A 17939-nucleotide genomic window follows, 5' to 3' on the forward strand; every position below is an offset into this window, starting at 1 on the left:
AGCACTTAAAACAAACCCAACAGGAAGAACAGAGCCTCAATTGGGCTGAAACAGAACATGATGATGAGGGTGATGATGATGATGATGATGATGATGATGATGGTGATGATACATCTTATGGACGATATGGAAGATGATAGATCTTTAGATATACATCTGATATCCAGCATACACAAATCTGATTTGAAATTTGGAATTTATGAGTCTATAAATGTGAAGGATCCTAGGCTGAATTTTCAGATGACTAAAAATACCCTTGCACAATATTCTTTTTTTCAATCTCTTTAAATATGTTATGGCAAAGATCTTTCTCTGATCATGTTTACTCAGTCTATTTTTAACAGCTGTCTTTCTTTCTTTGGCTCTCTTTTTTCTCTCTCTGCTCACCTCTTGCTCTGCAGCCAAACGCAAAATGTGGAAGTTAAAGAGCTTTGGTAGCTTGAGAAACATTAATAAGACAGGTAACATTTATGCAGTGATGGAGTGTCTCACATTTGCATTCTGCCTGACTGACATCATACCTGAGCCTGATTTCTTCATTTGTCTTGTTTGCATTGCAACTATTTTGGGTTCTCATCTTCATTTGAATAGATGTGTGTTTTATTATAGTGCATGAGTTTGATGGCCATGATGTTAACCAACAGTACAGTGAGTACAGCTGAAATGATTGGTCCTTGTTTGTTACTTTCAGATGAAGAAAATGCAGACTTTATCATTGTGTCGTTTACGGGCCAGACATGGCACTTCGAAGCTCAGAGTCTGGAGGACAGGGACTCTTGGGTATCGGCTATTGAGAGTCAGATTTTGGCGAGCCTGCAGTCCTGTGAGAGCGGCAGAAATAAGGTACATTTAAATCTGCTGTGTCTAAAAGTTAACAACGCTGCTTTTGCTCTCATCCAACCCTAACCCCAAAATGTAATCACTTGTTCCTATTCCCATTTCGGACATGTCCTGAAAATGTCATATAAATCTGTCCATAACTTTTTTAGATATGTTGCTAACTAATGCTGCTAATTAACTAACTAACTAACTAACTAACTAACTAACTAACTAACTAATCAGCGAATACTGGCAACACAGAACATTCTAATATTAACCTGCACAGATTTCTTCTGTGTTGCCATTAACCACTCTTCCGGTAGCCACTCGTAATATGTTTAAAAAAAATATTATTAAACATTCTATAATCTCAAAAATGACAAATCAAGATCTTTCTGAAGGGATATGTCTTTTTATGCAAACATCAAAAAATGGATCCGCAACCCAAAAAAATATTTGCAGACAAAAATAATGAATTTGCGAAGGAAAAAAATGTTTTCAAAAAATAAAATGTATTTGAAAGTTAAAATATGTAACATTTTTGGTTGCAAATCATTTTTGTTTCGTCAACTTCTTTTTTTTATTACCATTATTTATTCAACTGTTATTTTCTAAATATGAAAAAACAAAACAAAAAAAAAAAACATTTGTTTTGACATATACAGTCCAGAAATACAATTAAGCACATGTCAAATGTTCTTTTTTTTCTCCCCCACACAAGTTACCTACAAAAGTTATACATACAATAAACTAAAAATAATAAACTAGGAAAAATCAGTCAAATAAGTACAGGCAAATATTGACATGATGCCGCAGACAACTGCACTCCTGAGTGTCCCAAACACGGTGCAGCAATACACTAAAGTAGACAAAGCTTATCAATTATCTACCTTTCAATTACTTATCAATCAGGGTTACATTTGAGATCAGTCTCTTTTACATCTTTTAGGAAACCACCCCATACTTCCTGGAACTTCCCAGAACAACCGTTCAATGTCAGCCTAATTTTCTCCAGTTTGAAAAAATACAGAACATCTCTAATCAGCGAGTGTGGCAAGGTGGCGCTGTGGCCTTACAATTTAGCGCAATGAGTCTTCTAGCCAACAAAGTAGTGAATGCTACAAAATAATTTTTGGATTTGCTAAGGGTAGATGACTGAGGTGATATCCCAAATAGAACATTTTTATTGGTCTCAGATGATGGTGTGACCATATGGGCATTACTAATGACTCAACAAAATACCCAAAACTAGTGGTAGGCAATACTGACCAATTGAAAGGCTTCTAATATATTGCCCACAAGATTGAAGTGAAGTTGTAACCCAAAGATATATTTGCAACAACAACAAAAAGATTTTAAGCCCAGAAAACTATTTGCAACCAAAAATGGGTTTTCAAACCAACGATTTTTGACTACCCCAAACAATATTTGCAACCAAAAAAATGGAAAAAAGGATTTGCAAACAACAAATTATGAAGTTTGCTAACAAAAAAGATTTGCAACCATAAAAAAGATTTGCAACCCCCAAAATATTTTGAAAATGTAATTATATATGACACATATCCTGTTAATATACAGTACATTGAATATTGTTATATAGGGTAACGCACACTTATAAATAGGTGAAGATGTACAGCCAAATGAGACTCCACATGAGAGTAATAACAAAAATGTCTCCTGCCCTGACAAAAAAATAATGTTTAGTTATGACCAACACTGTCAGAAAAGTATACAATATGTTATTATTCTGTCTGCATTTGTTAACCAAATCCGCTCTTAGTACACATGCAATACAGTCGTACATCACAGCAAACTTCAAGCCCCAAAATGTACATATTTACATTGGCACTCCTCTTACCTTGTCAATCAAAATTGAGTTTTATCATTTTTAAAAAGGTAGTTTTGATTCAACTCTTATAATGAATCTCACTAGATTGTGCTGGTCATAGTGTTGAGTTCAGTCAGTAGATTGGAGTTAATTTCTTTCAAATTTCTATTGAATCTAAGTTATTTTTCTTTGTGTATAGAATCATTGTTATATCTATTTGTCTTGTCAAATCTGTACATGCATCAATTTATTAGAGATGGTGTCGGCCCCACATTGGAATGATTCAATTGGAAATAATGCGAAATGAAAGTGTTTTTTTAAACCTGCAATCTGTACGTAGGCACGACGGAGCAGCCAAAGCGAGGCTGTGGCACTGCAGGGCATCCGTAACACCAAAGGCAACAATCTGTGTGTGGACTGTGAAGCTCAAAGTAAGTTCTTTCCTCTGTAGCTGCAGCTTTATTGTGAAGGATGACTCCAGTCTCACTCTATTGGCTTTGGTTTATTTCTATCAAGCAAGTCCATTCATCCACTAAAGCCTTCCTTCTATCTCCCTCAAGACCCCACCTGGGCCAGCCTCAACCTGGGTGCACTGATATGTATCGAGTGCTCGGGTATCCACAGAAACCTGGGCACTCACCTGTCTCGAGTACGCTCACTGGACCTGGACGACTGGCCCGGAGAGCTCACGCAAGTCCTGTCTGCCATCGGAAACCACATGGCCAACAGCATCTGGGAGGGTCGCACTCAGGGGCGGGTCAAGCCCTCACCCAATGCGTCACGGTGGGTGCAATCTCATCAGCTGACATGTAGGATGGAATTGTGAAGACATGTCATCCTGATCAGCATGATCACCAAAAAACACAATCTATGTTTCTTACTCAGTCAAATTAATGATCTTTAGCTGTTCAAAAGACTGGCTTGATATTACTTTTTTTTCCACTTTTATTTTTTAATCAAGGAAACAATCACAGGTTATAAAAGAAGACATGGATCAGAAATATTTAAAAGTACACCAATTATTTGGCTATTTATTCTGAAATATTAACTATAATTTGATTTTTGTTGGATTTTCATGGTAAACATTCCATAAGGTGATGCCATATCACCATGCTTTGACGGTGACATCACTATTCAGATTGTTTTTATTTAATTGGAGCACAAGACCATGTTGACAAGAAAGTACACAAATAAGAATAACATGTATAAATATATAAAATCAAAGAAAAATAATCAATGTACACAGTCGTCCTTTGCCACATCGTGTTTCAAATTTGCGGCTTAACAACGATGCAGATTTTTTAAAGCATATTCTACAGCATTATTGCCCTAAATTAAACATGTTCACGCATAAAAACGGCTTAATGGACTAAAAATATCAATAGTGTTATTGGCCACTGGATGAGACCATACCAATCAGAGCACGCTGTTCAGTATTGTGGCCACTAAATGGCTCAGCCTCAGGCAGGTGTTGGATTAAAAGAGAGTAAAGGTGACTAAAAGGTGTTATTTCATGTCTAGAGGGCTATCATTATGTTAAAAATGTATTTAGAAGATAGCAACCAGGTTTTTTATGCCCCAGCTATGAAAATATTTTATTTCAAATTAATGATTCCTACTTAGGGGAAATTCATTCATTGCGATCATATATATATATATATATATATATATATATATATACATACACAGTATATATATATATATATATATACACAGTATATATATATATATATATATATATATATATATGTATGTGTGGGAAAAAAATCACAAGACTACTTCATCTCTACAGGCCTGTTTCATGAGGGGGTTCCCTCAATCATCAGGAGATTTTAATGGGAGCATTCACATACCATGGTTTATATAGGGCACAGAGTGGGTGGGTACAGGCTGGCGTAGGGGCGTGGTGATTGGCTCATGTGTTACCTAGGAGGTGTTTCCGTCTGTGGCGGCATGCTGTTACAATTTCGCTGCGCTTGTTGAGGGATGACAGGTCTGGACGGTAAATAATAAACAGTTTCTCTTTCAAGCATAGGTTGCATCTTTTATTACCACTATTGTAAGGTGTGCTGGATGCAAGAATTTGCCATGTTATTGAATATTCAACATTATTGTCTTTGAGGTCCCAAATGTGTTTGCTGAGTTCTGTGGTATTCCGCAGGTTTTGGTTCCTGAAAGAAGCCTTGTGATTGTTCCATCTGGTTTTAAACTCTCCCTCGGTTAATCCTACATATGTGTCGGATGTGTTAATGTCCTTGCGTGTTACCTTAGATTGGTAGACAACTGATGTTTGTAAGCACCCCCCGTTGAGAGGGCAATCAGGTTTCTTTCGGCAGTTGCAGCCTTTGTTGGTTTTGGAGTCGCTCTGTCCGGGGGCCGACGGCTCATTTGCAATTGTTTTGTTGTGGTTTGAGATAATTTGTCGTATATTGTTCATACAGCTGTAGCTCAATTTAATGTTGTTCTTGTTGAATACTTTTCTTAGGGTGTTGTCTTTGGGAAAGTGTTTGTCAATCAGAGTGAGGAATTTGTGTCCAATGTTAGTTGAGACGTTTTTGCTGTATGGGGGGTTGTACCAGATGATGTCGTTTCGTTTTCTGTTCTTTTTTGGTTGGTTTCCTGGCGTGGGTTCATAGGTGGGGGTGAAATTGTATCCGCTTTCATCAAGGGCTTTTTGGTACAGGGGGGTTGCTTGGTCAAATTCAGCTTTGCTAGATGACAGCATCGATAGCCTTTTATTAATTCCGGTAGGTATTCTTTTCGTGGTGGTGGGTGGGTGGTTGCTGTCATGGTGCACGTATTGGAGTGTTGTGTTGGGTTTCGTGAATGGTTGGTAGCTGTTATTTCTCAGGTTGAAAGTGACGTCGAGGAAGTTGACGGTTTGCTTGTTGGCTTCAATCGTGATCCGTAGGCCGTTCTCTTTGAAAATTTGGCATATGCGCTTCTTGGTATTCTCGCTGCTCCTTGGCGAGGCGCGACACACTGCCAGTCCGTCATCACGGTAAATACCAAGGTTCAGGTTGAGGCTAGCGAGCTGGGAGAGGAGGAAACTCCCAACGAGTTCACACGTTTCTGCTCCGTCAAATTATCTCAAACCACAACAAAACAATTGCAAATGAGCCGTCGGCCCCCGGACAGAGCGACTCCAAAACCAACAAAGGCTGCAACTGCCGAAAGAAACCTGATTGCCCTCTCAACGGGGGGTGCTTACAAACATCAGTTGTCTACCAATCTAAGGTAACACGCAAGGACATTAACACATCCGACACATATGTAGGAATAACCGAGGGAGAGTTTAAAACCATATGGAACAATCACAAGGCTTCTTTCAGGAACCAAAACCTGCGGAATACCACAGAACTCAGCAAACACATTTGGGACCTCAAAGACAATAATGTTGAATATTCAATAACATGGCAAATTCTTGCATCCAGCACACCTTACAATAGTGGTAATAAAAGATGCAACCTATGCTTGAAAGAGAAACTGTTTATTATTTACCGTCCAGACCTGTCATCCCTCAACAAGCGCAGCGAAATTGTAACAGCATGCCGCCACAGACGGAAACACCTCCTAGGTAACACATGAGCCAATCACCACGCCCCTACGCCAGCCTGTACCCACCCACTCTGTGCCCTATATAAACCATGGTATGTGAATGCTCCCATTAAAATCTCCTGATGATTGAGGGAACCCCCTCATGAAACAGGCCTGTAGAGATGAAGTAGTCTTGTGATTTTTTCCCTACGGTATCGAGCACTATTTTTTGGATAACCTTATTAAGACATATATATATATATATATATATATATATATATATATATATATATTGTGTAAGATGTAAATATAAACGGAATACAATGATTTGCAAATCATTTTCAACCCATATTCAGTTGAATATGCTACAAAGACAACATATTTGATGTTCAAACTCATAAAACATTTTTTTTGTTGCAAATAATCATCAATAATCAGCTTTACAAACACAAGAAACACGAACAAAGAGCCTTGTGACTCGCTCGTGAGAAGTCCCACATAGTAACAACGATTTGAGAAAGTAAATATGATTACAAAGCCAAATGTCCTGTTGTGGGAATATTACAGCTTCAAATCAGATGGGGCAATATGAGCCCATCAACACGGACAAATGAGCGAGAATGCCGTGATGGCAACAAAAAAAAAACACAATGCAACCTTGATTTTCCAACTTGGAAAAAATGCACTTTAAGATGCTCAATATTTATTTAAGTTACATTTAAAACATTTTGTTTGCATATTTATTTAGGATAACAAGGTATTAACCTACCAATTAAACTACAATAGTAAACACTTCTACACTAATGATGAATGGAAGTTTATATCCTTCAGTTTAAGAGCATGATGTAGACAAAAGTTCTGAGCGTGTCTGCACAAAGCCAAACATGTTTTAAAGTAAGTTTTTGCATATTGTTCTAATATATGGCACCTTGATACTAGAATATGTGATTGATTGATTTAATTATTTATTTCAAACCTGTACAGTACAACACACTTTTTTTTCCTTTTGTCTTTTTACTGTTGATGGACAGTCTAAAAGTTCAATTTTAGGACTAGATGGAACAATCCCATGATACAAAACACCTGAGTAGAGGGGCAATAGAAGGCTACATTCATCGGAGCTACTTCAGTGATGTTATAGTGTTGGACCTGGTTGGGTGGGATTGCAAAATGAGGCACGGAGAGGAGGAGGGGGATGGTTGACAGCTTCATTGGAGTCATCAGGTGGGCACCCTCCTTCACTGGTGTTTCAATGATAGGCCCACAACACCTCCAGAGGGCTCATTGGCAACACCTGGCATCCCAGGTGACCCCCCTTCTGCTTTCAACCATTTTGTGCTGTAGGTGTTACTTGAGCTCCAGATGGTGTTTCTCCTCTTCACCCACAGCCACCGACTGCCTGTCTCTGCTGCCCCCGAGAAGGCTTTGATGGTATTTTGCAGGGTTTGGCCTCGAACTCCAATGTCTTTGAGCAGCCTGATGGTTGTTCGGCCCACAAACCCTCTGCAGCCAACTTCCACTGGGCAGACCTTGGCTTTCCATCCATTCTGCTCAGCATCAGCTCGATGTACTTAAGGCTTTTGCGTTCAAATCCCTCCTCCACAGCAGCCTCCCAGGGAACCGTGAGTTTTATTATGTACACGATGTGCAGTGAGGAGGACCATAGCACAAGGTCTGGTCTGAGGTTTGATGGCTGTCTCTGAAAGAAAGCAGAGCTTTTGATTGAGATCCACCACCATTTTCCTGTCACGAGCCCCTCCGAGCTGGCCTATGTCTGGTATATGGCCTTTGTCTGACTCTGCACCTTCTTGGATGAACTCTCTTGTATGTAATTTTGGCAGGGGCAGGGCATTGATCGTCACCCGTCTGGCCTCTAACGTGGCTGCTAGGCACTTCAGGACGTGGTTGTGCCGCCAGGTGTAGCGCCCTTGTGACAGACTTGTCTTGCAGCCAACGAGAATGTGTTTGAGGTTAGCTGGAGATTGACAGAGGGGGACATGTGGGGTCCTCTACGTACCACTGTTTGAGGTTGGAAGGGGAGGGAAGGACATCATAAGTGGAGTGTAAGATGAAGATGCCTCCATGCCCAAGAGCTATCTCCATGAGACCTTTCTCCTCTTAACTCCTTTCCAGCTCATCCACAGTCCTTGCTTGACTTGTGAGACAGCCTTTGCACATCTTTCCGCCTACTCATGCCAACATACCTCCTCCACAACCAGCCGGCGCCGCTGAGCTGGTTGATGATGATGTCTCTGTGCCTAAGATACTCCTTTGCTTGCAGAGTAGCTGCCGCTACAGTCCATTTCCTTCCGGTCACCAAGGTAGGAGCTATTTGGGCAACGCATGGGTCACGAGACTCTGTTAGCGTCATTTCGAGCCTTACCTTTGCACACTTAAACTAGACTGAAAACAGGAAGCTCCAGAACACCTCTTCCATACAGTCCGATGTTACTGAAGCATTTGGGAAGACCCAGCCATTTCCTAGCAAATGAGCTAACCACCCTCTCCAACTTTTCTACCTTTGTGGTTGGTACGCCATAGATTGTAAGAGGCCACATTAGCCTGGGTAGCAACCCAAATTGGAGGTACCACAGCTTCAACCGGCCAGTGAGCATGGTCTTTTCAATGTTTTCAAGGCCAGTTATAGTATCCCTTTGAGCTGGTCCACCTGCTCTGTGTCTTTGAGGGTGGCATGATATCAACATCCAAGACTCTTGACAGACTTCTCAGTAACTGTTGGATAGCCTCTTCACCCACACAGAATTGATGTTCCATCAGCTTCCCCCTCACAACAGAGATGCTTCTGGACTTGCTTGGCTTTCTTTCCATCCAGGCCCACTGGATGTTTTCTTGCAGCTTGTTCAGCAGCCGCCTAGCACACGCCTTGATTGTGGTGAGGATGGTCATATCATCCGTATAGGCTTTGATAGGCGGGAGACGAAGACCTCATTTACTCTTCTGACCTCCTACCACCCACCTAGAGGCTCGGATGTTGAACTCCGTAGCCATTGTGAACGAAAGAGGTGAGATGGTACACCCTGCCATTATTCCTATTTTAAGTCGCTGCCATGCTGTGGTACACTCACCAGTTGTCAGGCATAGCTGTAGGTCCTGGAAATAGGCTTTGACGAGGCCAGTTATGGAAGCGGGGACACTGAAATAGTGGAATTCCGCCCAGAGGAGATCATGAGGAACTGACCCAAAGGCATTTGCTAGGTCCAGGAACAAAACATGGAGATAAGAGATCTCCATGTTTTGTTCCTGGACAAAACATGGAGATCTCTTATCTCCATGTTTTGTTCCTGGACCTACCACCCTTTTTGTCAGCTTGAATTTGACTCCATATCATGTTCGTGTGCTCCAGGCACCCCGAGAAGCCTGGAATCCCTGCTCTTTGCATCGAAGTATCAGTCGATTGGTTCCTTTTCAGGTAGGTAGCCAGCCTGAGCCACTACACTGAAGAACATTTTGTCTTCAATATTAAGAAGGCTGTTTGTCGAAACTGGCTGATGTCCACAGAGTCCTTATTCTTGGGGATCAGGATGCCTTCTGCCCTCCGCCATGCAGTTGAAATTGCTTGTTTCTGCCACACTACCTTCATCAGCCTCCAAAGATAGTGTAAAACCCCCGGAGTGTTCTTATAGAACCGGTATGGAATTCCGTGGGCCCAGGAGAAGATGCAGCTCTTGCTCGTTGCACAATTCTCTCCACCTCACTCCACTTGGGAGGGTTAATGTCGAGGTGGTGTTCTGGGGACTCTATTGGTGGCATATCAGGTGGTAGAGCTTTTGGTCCGCTCCGCTGGCTGTCAGTGTGTTTCTGTTTGAGGTAAGCTTCAAATTTTTTCTTTGATGTTTTGAGTTTGCCACTTTTGTCCTTTGTAAAAAGGCTTTTTGCAAACTTGAAGGGGTCTTTGAAGAAGTTTGATCTAGTTTTCTCCTTCATTTTACACCTCCTTCTCAGATTCTCAGCTCTCCTCAAGGTTGACAGTCGGTTCTTAATTTCTGCCCGTTAATTCCCTCCTTTTCCTCTTTTGGAGATCTTCTCCATTGTTTTTTCAGCTGCCTTCTTTCCCTAACTAACCGTTCAATCTCCTGCTGTCTCCTGGACTTTGTCGGTGTAACTGTCTGTTTCCTTCTCTCTGCTGTTCCATATCGCTTTGCACCATACCTGTAAATTAGGTCTCCCATTCTCTCGAGCTTTCTGATTGCAGTTCCCTTCAGTTGTCCGAGGAGTTTGCTGATGTCTGTGTCAATTGTCTCCCACTCTCTTTTCTAACAGGATTTTGGCCACCTGATTTGTGGCTTTCGTCCTTGCATCTTACTCTCGGTTGCGGGCTGTGACAGGTCGGGCACCGCTATGCTTGGTTCCTCATTCCCAGCCTGAGCAAGGAGATTGATGTCCTGCAGACTTTGGTTTTGGTCCTGCTGCTGGACTTCATTCGAATTACTCAACTTGCTTCGTAAGAAGTAGCGGCCAATGCGAAGTTCCTGTTGCTATGACATCAAGCACTTTTTCAAGCCTTGGTGTCTTCTTAGGCCTGCATAGGATGTTACCTTGGTCCAGCCACACCTGCAAATCCGGAGCTCAAATCCTGGAGTAGGTGCTATAGGCTCAGGTGTCTTGTAACATGTCTTCCTTTACTCATTACTTTTGCAGTTTTAAGTATTTATATGTATACAATTCCATCCATCCATTTTCTACCGCTTATTCCCTTTTGGGGTCGCGGGGGGCGCTGGAGCCTATCTCAGCTACAATCTAAAAAACGCAAATAAAATCGCAGTTTGTTTTTTTCTCAAAATCGTGCAGCTCTCGTATCCATAAAACTTCAGAAATGCAACAAAACCAACAAATGAAACATAATGAAGCTTACAGCAAAATGTGCCGAGACATTTTAGTCATTTGACAGCAAACAAATAAACTTCAATCTTTCTTACAGAGTGTACCATTGTATTCTTAGTGTGTGCCTGACAATTATCCACTGTCTGTTTAAAAAAGGGAAGAGAGAGAGTCCTGGATTCGTGCCAAGTATGAACAACGGGCGTTTGTGACAGCTCTAAAACCAGGGCCAGGGATCCCGACGACAGACGACGGCATGCCTGCACGGCTGCTGTCCGCTGTGACCGAGAGGGACCTGCCCAGGCTCCTGCTCCTGCTCGCCCACAGCACCAAGGAGCTAATCAACGCTCAGCCCGCCTCATCTGGCACGGCCCTGCACTCAGCCTGTCAGCTGGGTGACGCAGTGATGACCCAACTGCTCATCTGGGTGGGTTTCCTCATCTCACTGCTCTTTCTCAGCTGTCTTTCCATGGAATACTATAGAATTTCAAACACAACTTAGAGTAGTCAGTGTATGTCCAGTTTTTATAGGAGTCTATATTTACTGTCCTCTAAAAATAAGTCAACGCATAGGCATTATTGTCTAAATAGCTGGAAACACAAGTGAGTACACCTCACAGTGAACATGTCTAAATTGTGTCTTAAGCACTGCCTTAACCCTCTTGACCATGGACTTCTCCAGAGCTGCCTGTGTTGTTACTGAAATCCTCTTCCACTCCTCATGTTATCAAACTGTCATGCAGCCCAGTTTCCAAAGCGAGGGGATCATCGTCTGCTTCACAATGTCACAATACATGTTGGAATTAGTGTTTTCCGCAATAAACCACAGCTCCCCAGTGCCATCAGCACTCCTATAATCCCAGACAAATGACGCGACCACCACCATGCTTGACTGTAAGGAAGGCGATTATCTTTGTACTCACTTGTGCTGCCAGTTATTTGGACAATAATGACTATGTGTTGAGTGATTAGTAGATCTATATTGCTAGAAGCTAAAACAAGGCGATCTAAGTACTGCCCGTGGGCTAATTGTGGCCTGCAGCTAATATTTAATTGGCCCTCAACATGTTCTGAAAATGTATTAAATTTGTTAATAATGAGGTTTTACTGTCCAGTAGTACCTTAACATACGAGCTTATTTGATTATATGACAGAGCTCCTAACTCAAAACATTTGTATCTCAAATCAACATCGCCGATTGAACCCAATTGAAATCCATTGAAAACAGCTCAAATACTAACATGTCTTTTCAAAAGAAAAAGAAAAATCCATATACTGTTTAGTATGTATAATATACTCCAAACAACTACTTTAGTTTTATGAAGTAATGCAATGAAAATGTGCAGCATTTAGCTTGGAGAGTGGACTTCTGTCAGCTGCTTTGCCGTCAAACACACCATCAGCAGCTTCTCCATATTTTCATGGATACGTGTCTGCCGTTTAGATACTATTTCAATGTTATATTATTATATTCTTGGCTGGTGTTGGACTCATTCTGCTTCACTGTGGTGCAGAATAGCAATAATACACTCCAACTGCTTCACCAGGTTGACTACACGCTCGGTCATGTCTTTGATGATTTATTTCTATAATTCAATGAATATCATCCACTTCATCTTCCCAGCACTGTCCTTCACACTAACTTTCTTCCTTTCCATGCTTCGAAAAACAAAGTTATGTCGATCTCTTGCTAAAAAGCTAAATCTAGAGAGTAAGACCAGATGTTTTGGACGGATCTTACAGGGTTCACTGTGACATTGGGTATGCCAACTAATGGTAAGGAAGCTTGTAACTCAAATGTTTGCTTGTAACTTAAAGCATAACAATTAACTGAGACAGCTCTTGTCTCAAAGCATTAAGGTGGAGCATTCTTAAGTGAAGCTAGCACTGTCCATCCATCCATTTTCTACCGCTTGTCCATCTCGGGGTCGCGGGGGTGGCTGGAGCCTATCCCATTATTAGATATAACACAACTATATGCTCTGCGATGAGGTGGCGACTTGTCCAGGGTGTACCCCGCCTTCCGCCTGAATGCAGCTGAGATAGGCTCCAGCACCCCCCGTTACCCCGAGATGGACACGCGGTACAAAATGAATGGATGGACAACTATATGCTTTATCACTCATACACAAAAGCTAAGATAACAATTGTTTTTTTTTTTTCAAATAGCTTAGCATGTACTGCATCAAATTTGTTTATATTTGATATATATCAAAATGTATCAAAGTGGCCTCCTGCATTATTTTATGGAAACTGTGGAAAAAGTTTGCACACCCCTGAGCTATTAGCTTTACACTGACTACTCAGTTATACATACCTTTTATTCACCATATATAATATTGTCCAAATGCAGTATAAATAATTTCTGAAATGTGAGATACAGTAAATATGTTGACACAGATTTAAACACTACATTACACTACTTTTACAAAGTGACAGTTCTTCAGATCTTTCTGTGTGGAGTTTGCATGTCCTCCCCGTGACTGCGTGGGTTCCCTCCGGGTACTCCGGCTTCCTCCCACTTCCAAAGACATGCACCTGGGGATAAGTTGATTGGAAACACTAAATTGGCCCTAGTGTGTGAATGTGAGTGTGAATGTTGTCTGTCTATCTGTGTTGGCCCTGCGATGAGGTGGCGACTTGTCCAGGGTGTACCCCGCCTTTCGCCCGATTGTAGCTGAGATAGGCTCCAGCGCCCCCCGTGACCCCGAAGGGAATAAGCGGTAGGAAATGGATGGATGGATGGACCTTAACCCTTAAATTATCCAGCAGCTATAAAATTATAAAATGATTTTGCTGAATAAACACGCACACAGATGGAATATCCTCTCTAGCCATCGTCTGTCTTTGTGGCGTGATCGTTTCCCGCGTTACAGCCATTTGTGCATAACTGTGCCAGTTTGCAAGCACATTCCAATCCAATCCAGTCCAATCCATTTTATTTATATCGAACATTTAAAAAAACAATAGAAGTTTCACAAAGTGCTGCCCACACACTTACACATTTAAAATTAGGATAGACTCAGGACAATCTAGTATAGGAAACATTTAACTAAAAAAGAAACGAAAATAAACTAAGATAGACTAAGATCACACAACTCTCATGCTGGTTTAAAAGCCAATAAGTAAACATATGTCTTAAAATTTGATTTAAAACTCATTAATGAGGTAGATGTCCGAATAACCTCGTTCTAAGTACAGACGCAAAACAGTGGCCGCAGAACAGTTTTAGTCCTAATAAATTACATTGAGAGGGCTAAATGATTATGTTTATATCTCCTCCTACTACTATATTTCATATACACGAAGACAGAATCAGAATCAGAATCAGAATCAGAATCAGCTTTATTGTCATTACGCAGGTTAACGAGATTGAGGCCTTTCCATACAGTGCGATGTGTGCATGCAAGAAAACAATGTGTAAATATATAAAAATATAAAAAATATAGAAGTGCAAAGAAAGTTGTGGCCCACAAATGTGACCCTGTACACTCTATACAGTGGGTGAAATGAATATATACATGAATATCCACATGAAAAAAAACAGGGTGGTTGGTGGAATGGGTTATTGCACCGAAGACAAGGCAGTTATGAGGGACAATGGGGCAGTCCGTTCAGGGTGGTTGTGGCCCTGGGGAAGAAGCTGTTCTTTAGCCTGTTTGTCTTGGCTTTAATGCACCTGTAGCGCTTCCCAGAGGGCAGCAAGTGGAACAGGTCAGAGCCAGGGTGGGTGATGTCCTTGATGATGGCACTGGCTCTGTTGAGGCAGCGGGAGGTGTAGATGTCCATATACACGAAGACAGACGTGTCACTATCAAGTTTACACTTGTTTTGATACACGCAAACCTTTAATAGATCAGGGCCTTGATATTTTATCCAAAATGGCTCAGCTATCTGACGTCAGAGAACTACTTAAATAATCGTTCTTAAATTCAAACAAAATGATACATTTTTGTCACATAAAGAAATGTAGATGCAAGCTGACTAAGGTTAAGGGTCAGATCAGGTTTCTTTGAAAGTTTCCTCCTTGTTGATCAGTGACCACTTTGTCCCCCTGCAGTACGGAATCGACGTGAAAGCGAGGGACACCCAGGGCCAGACGGCCATAATGCTGGCCAGAAAAAGCGGCAGTAAAGGCTGCATTGATATTTTACTCCAACATGGCTGCTCTGAGACCTCTCCTGCCACTGCCACACCGGTGCTCTCCCGCCGTTCCAGCACCGACAGCTTGGGCCGTACCAACTCAAGGAAGCCCGTGTCGTAGCCTGGGACAAAGACACCTATTTACATCACGGTGATGAAGTAGTTCCAAAAGCTTCCAAAGGAGGCACCTTTTGGAGTGGGCTGTAGGAGAAAATGGTTAAACAATAAATTGACTATAAAATGTGTTTCAAGAAGACTAAGCAACATATCAAAGCACTTAAAGCAATATTCATTCCATTCGTTGATGGCATATATTGCTGAAATATTGTGTAGTCGTTGACCTCATTCCCAAACGACTTAAGTAGAATCTTTGTAGCCGTTGATCTGCTTGTGTTTGACTTCCTCCAGAACAAGTGCAATAAAACGGCGGGCTGTGTGAGAGAGCGAAATTAGCCAACCGAGACTTCTGTTGGCATTTGTTGAAATCCGACCAACTTGACAAATAAGTCACAGAGCTACAACAAGTCTTCTTGTGTGTGCCTGTTGCCTCACTTCAAAGGTCTGTTTTTGTTCCAAGAGTCAGCCAGCAAAAGTCATTGTCACAAGGCGAGAAGATGGCAAAGTTTGGAACATGAAATATTATGTCGATGCTGGTTTCTCTTACATGGCGCGTTAATATCCTGTAAATGAACCGATATAATCAACTCTGTAACCAAGACACAGTGAAAAAAAAAATCAGTTTTGTAAATGATTTCTTAAAAGGCTGTTTAAAAAAAATTGCCTTTTAAGTTTGTTTTTTCATTGTCTTTTTATCATTTTCTTATTCTCCAACATGTCATGATAACACATGTTGATTACATAACAGATGCTGTTATGTAATCAACTGTGTCAGTTTGTCCTTTGGGATAACCAAAATGACTGAAGATGAGGAAACTATATTTCATGATTGATATCCTATTACTGTTGTGTAAAGGTCTGTTCCATGAGTTTACTGTGATGAATGAAGAATTGTTATTTCGGACACTTTATGGGTTGTGAGATCCTTCGTGAGCTTCAACAAATGGTTAACAGTATTAAATAAACTTTTTTTTTTTAAATTAATACTGTTTTGACAAATTATTTGAGTTTGTCTTTGTTGTTACAATACATTGTTATATCTTTGACCTGAACACATATTAAAGATTACCTCATTGTGACAAGAAAGAAGCCAAAAGGCACAACACAGAAAAGATTCTAATGGAGTAAAGTCGTGAACATTTGACAACAACATTACAAAACAAAAGGATTGCTAAAAAAAAGATCTGGGATTGGAAAATTGTTTTTACCACACTCAAAAATAACACAGCAGCAACATGACATTTTATATTTAGAAAAATAAATGAATAATTATTCATGTTGTCAGCAAATTCAAAAATATCAAGCTGTATATTATAAGTATATATATAAGAGAATTAATGATCTCCAATTAATGATCTCCGAACTTCCGACGGTTAGTATTACCGTTTTAAATTCAAACTACCAAAAAAACTGTGATTGATAGCGCTAGTTCGCTAACATAAATGCTAACATTAGTACAAATGACATTAACGTACTTCCCCATTAAGAAATTACATACCCCAATCTAAACTTACGTGAAAACATTAATTATTGAATTGTGCATATTTAACCTACAAGCCATGCTCTCTTAGAACAAGTACTTTTTGAGCAAAGTCATCAATACCACGATGATAATGAGAACTGCGATAATTTAGGTCACAATAACTGTGATATGAAATTTTCATGTCCTTACATCCTTAATGAATATACATTATAAGTATGATTTATCATTTATTGATGTATGTGTAGTTCAATTTTCCATCCATCCCTTTTCTTCCGCTCATCTGAGTTCGGGTCGCGGGGGCAGCAGCCTAAGCAGAGAAGCCCAGACTTCCCTCTCCCCAGCCACTTTGTCCAGCTCTTCCCGGGGGATCCCGAGGCATTCCCAAGCCAGCGAGGTAACATAATCTCCCCAACATGTCCTGGGTCTTCCCTACCGGACAGACGTGCCCTAAACACCTCCCCAACGAACCACCTCATCTGGCTTCTCTTGATGTGGAGGAACAGCGGCTTTACTTTGAACTCCTCACAAATGACAAAACTTCTTACCCTATCTCTAAGGGAGAGCCCCACCACCCGACGGAGGAAACACATTTCGGCCGCTTGTACCCGTGATCTTGTCCTTTCAGTCATAACCCAAAGCTCATGACCATGGGTGAGGATAGGAACGTAGCTCAGCTCCTTCTTTACCACAACAGATCGATACAGCGTCCGCATTACTGCAAATGCTGCACCGATCCGCGTGTCGATCTCACCATCCACCCTTCCCTCACTCATGAACAAGACTCCGAGGTATTTGAAGGAGATAGCACTCCACCCTTTTCCGGGTGAGAACCATTGACTCGGACTTGGAGGTGCTGATACTCATCCCAGTCGCTTCACCGATCCAGTGAGTGTTGAAGATCCTGGCCAGATGAAGCCATCAGGACAACATCATCTGCAAAAAGCAGAGACCTGCAGCCACCAAACCGGATCTCCTCAACGCCTTGACTGCGCCTAGAAATTCTGTCCATAAAAGTTATGAACAGAATCGGTGACAAAGGGCAGCCTTGGCGGAGTCCAACCCTCACTGGAAACGGGTTCGACTTACTGCCGGCCAATGCGGACCAAGCTCTGACACTGATCATACACTGGCACTGGCTCCCTGTTCATCTTAGAATTGATTTTAAAACCTTGC

General features: G+C 41.3%; 1 protein-coding gene across 4 annotated transcripts in view; it reads left to right on the forward strand.

The window, feature by feature from the left end:
- agap2 (ArfGAP with GTPase domain, ankyrin repeat and PH domain 2) overlaps positions 1-16267 on the forward strand; it is a 65319-nt gene extending 49052 nt beyond the window's left edge. For 2 of the 4 annotated variants that reach the window (XM_061982469.1, XM_061982484.1), the window contains 6 exons: positions 402-461; positions 692-843; positions 2988-3078; positions 3208-3430; positions 11183-11450; positions 15084-16267. In XM_061982469.1, the coding sequence (XP_061838453.1) occupies positions 402-461; positions 692-843; positions 2988-3078; positions 3208-3430; positions 11183-11450; positions 15084-15287 (998 nt within the window). In that variant the 3' untranslated portion in view covers positions 15288-16267. The remainder of the gene's footprint in view (positions 1-401; positions 462-691; positions 844-2987; positions 3079-3207; positions 3431-11182; positions 11451-15083) is intronic. The other 2 variants (XM_061982492.1, XM_061982478.1) reach the window with 1 other exon arrangement.
- The last annotated feature ends 1672 nt before the right edge of the window (positions 16268-17939 follow it).

This window comes from Nerophis lumbriciformis, linkage group LG01 (assembly GCF_033978685.3).
Source record: "Nerophis lumbriciformis linkage group LG01, RoL_Nlum_v2.1, whole genome shotgun sequence".
Taxonomy (NCBI): Eukaryota; Metazoa; Chordata; class Actinopteri; order Syngnathiformes; family Syngnathidae; genus Nerophis; species Nerophis lumbriciformis.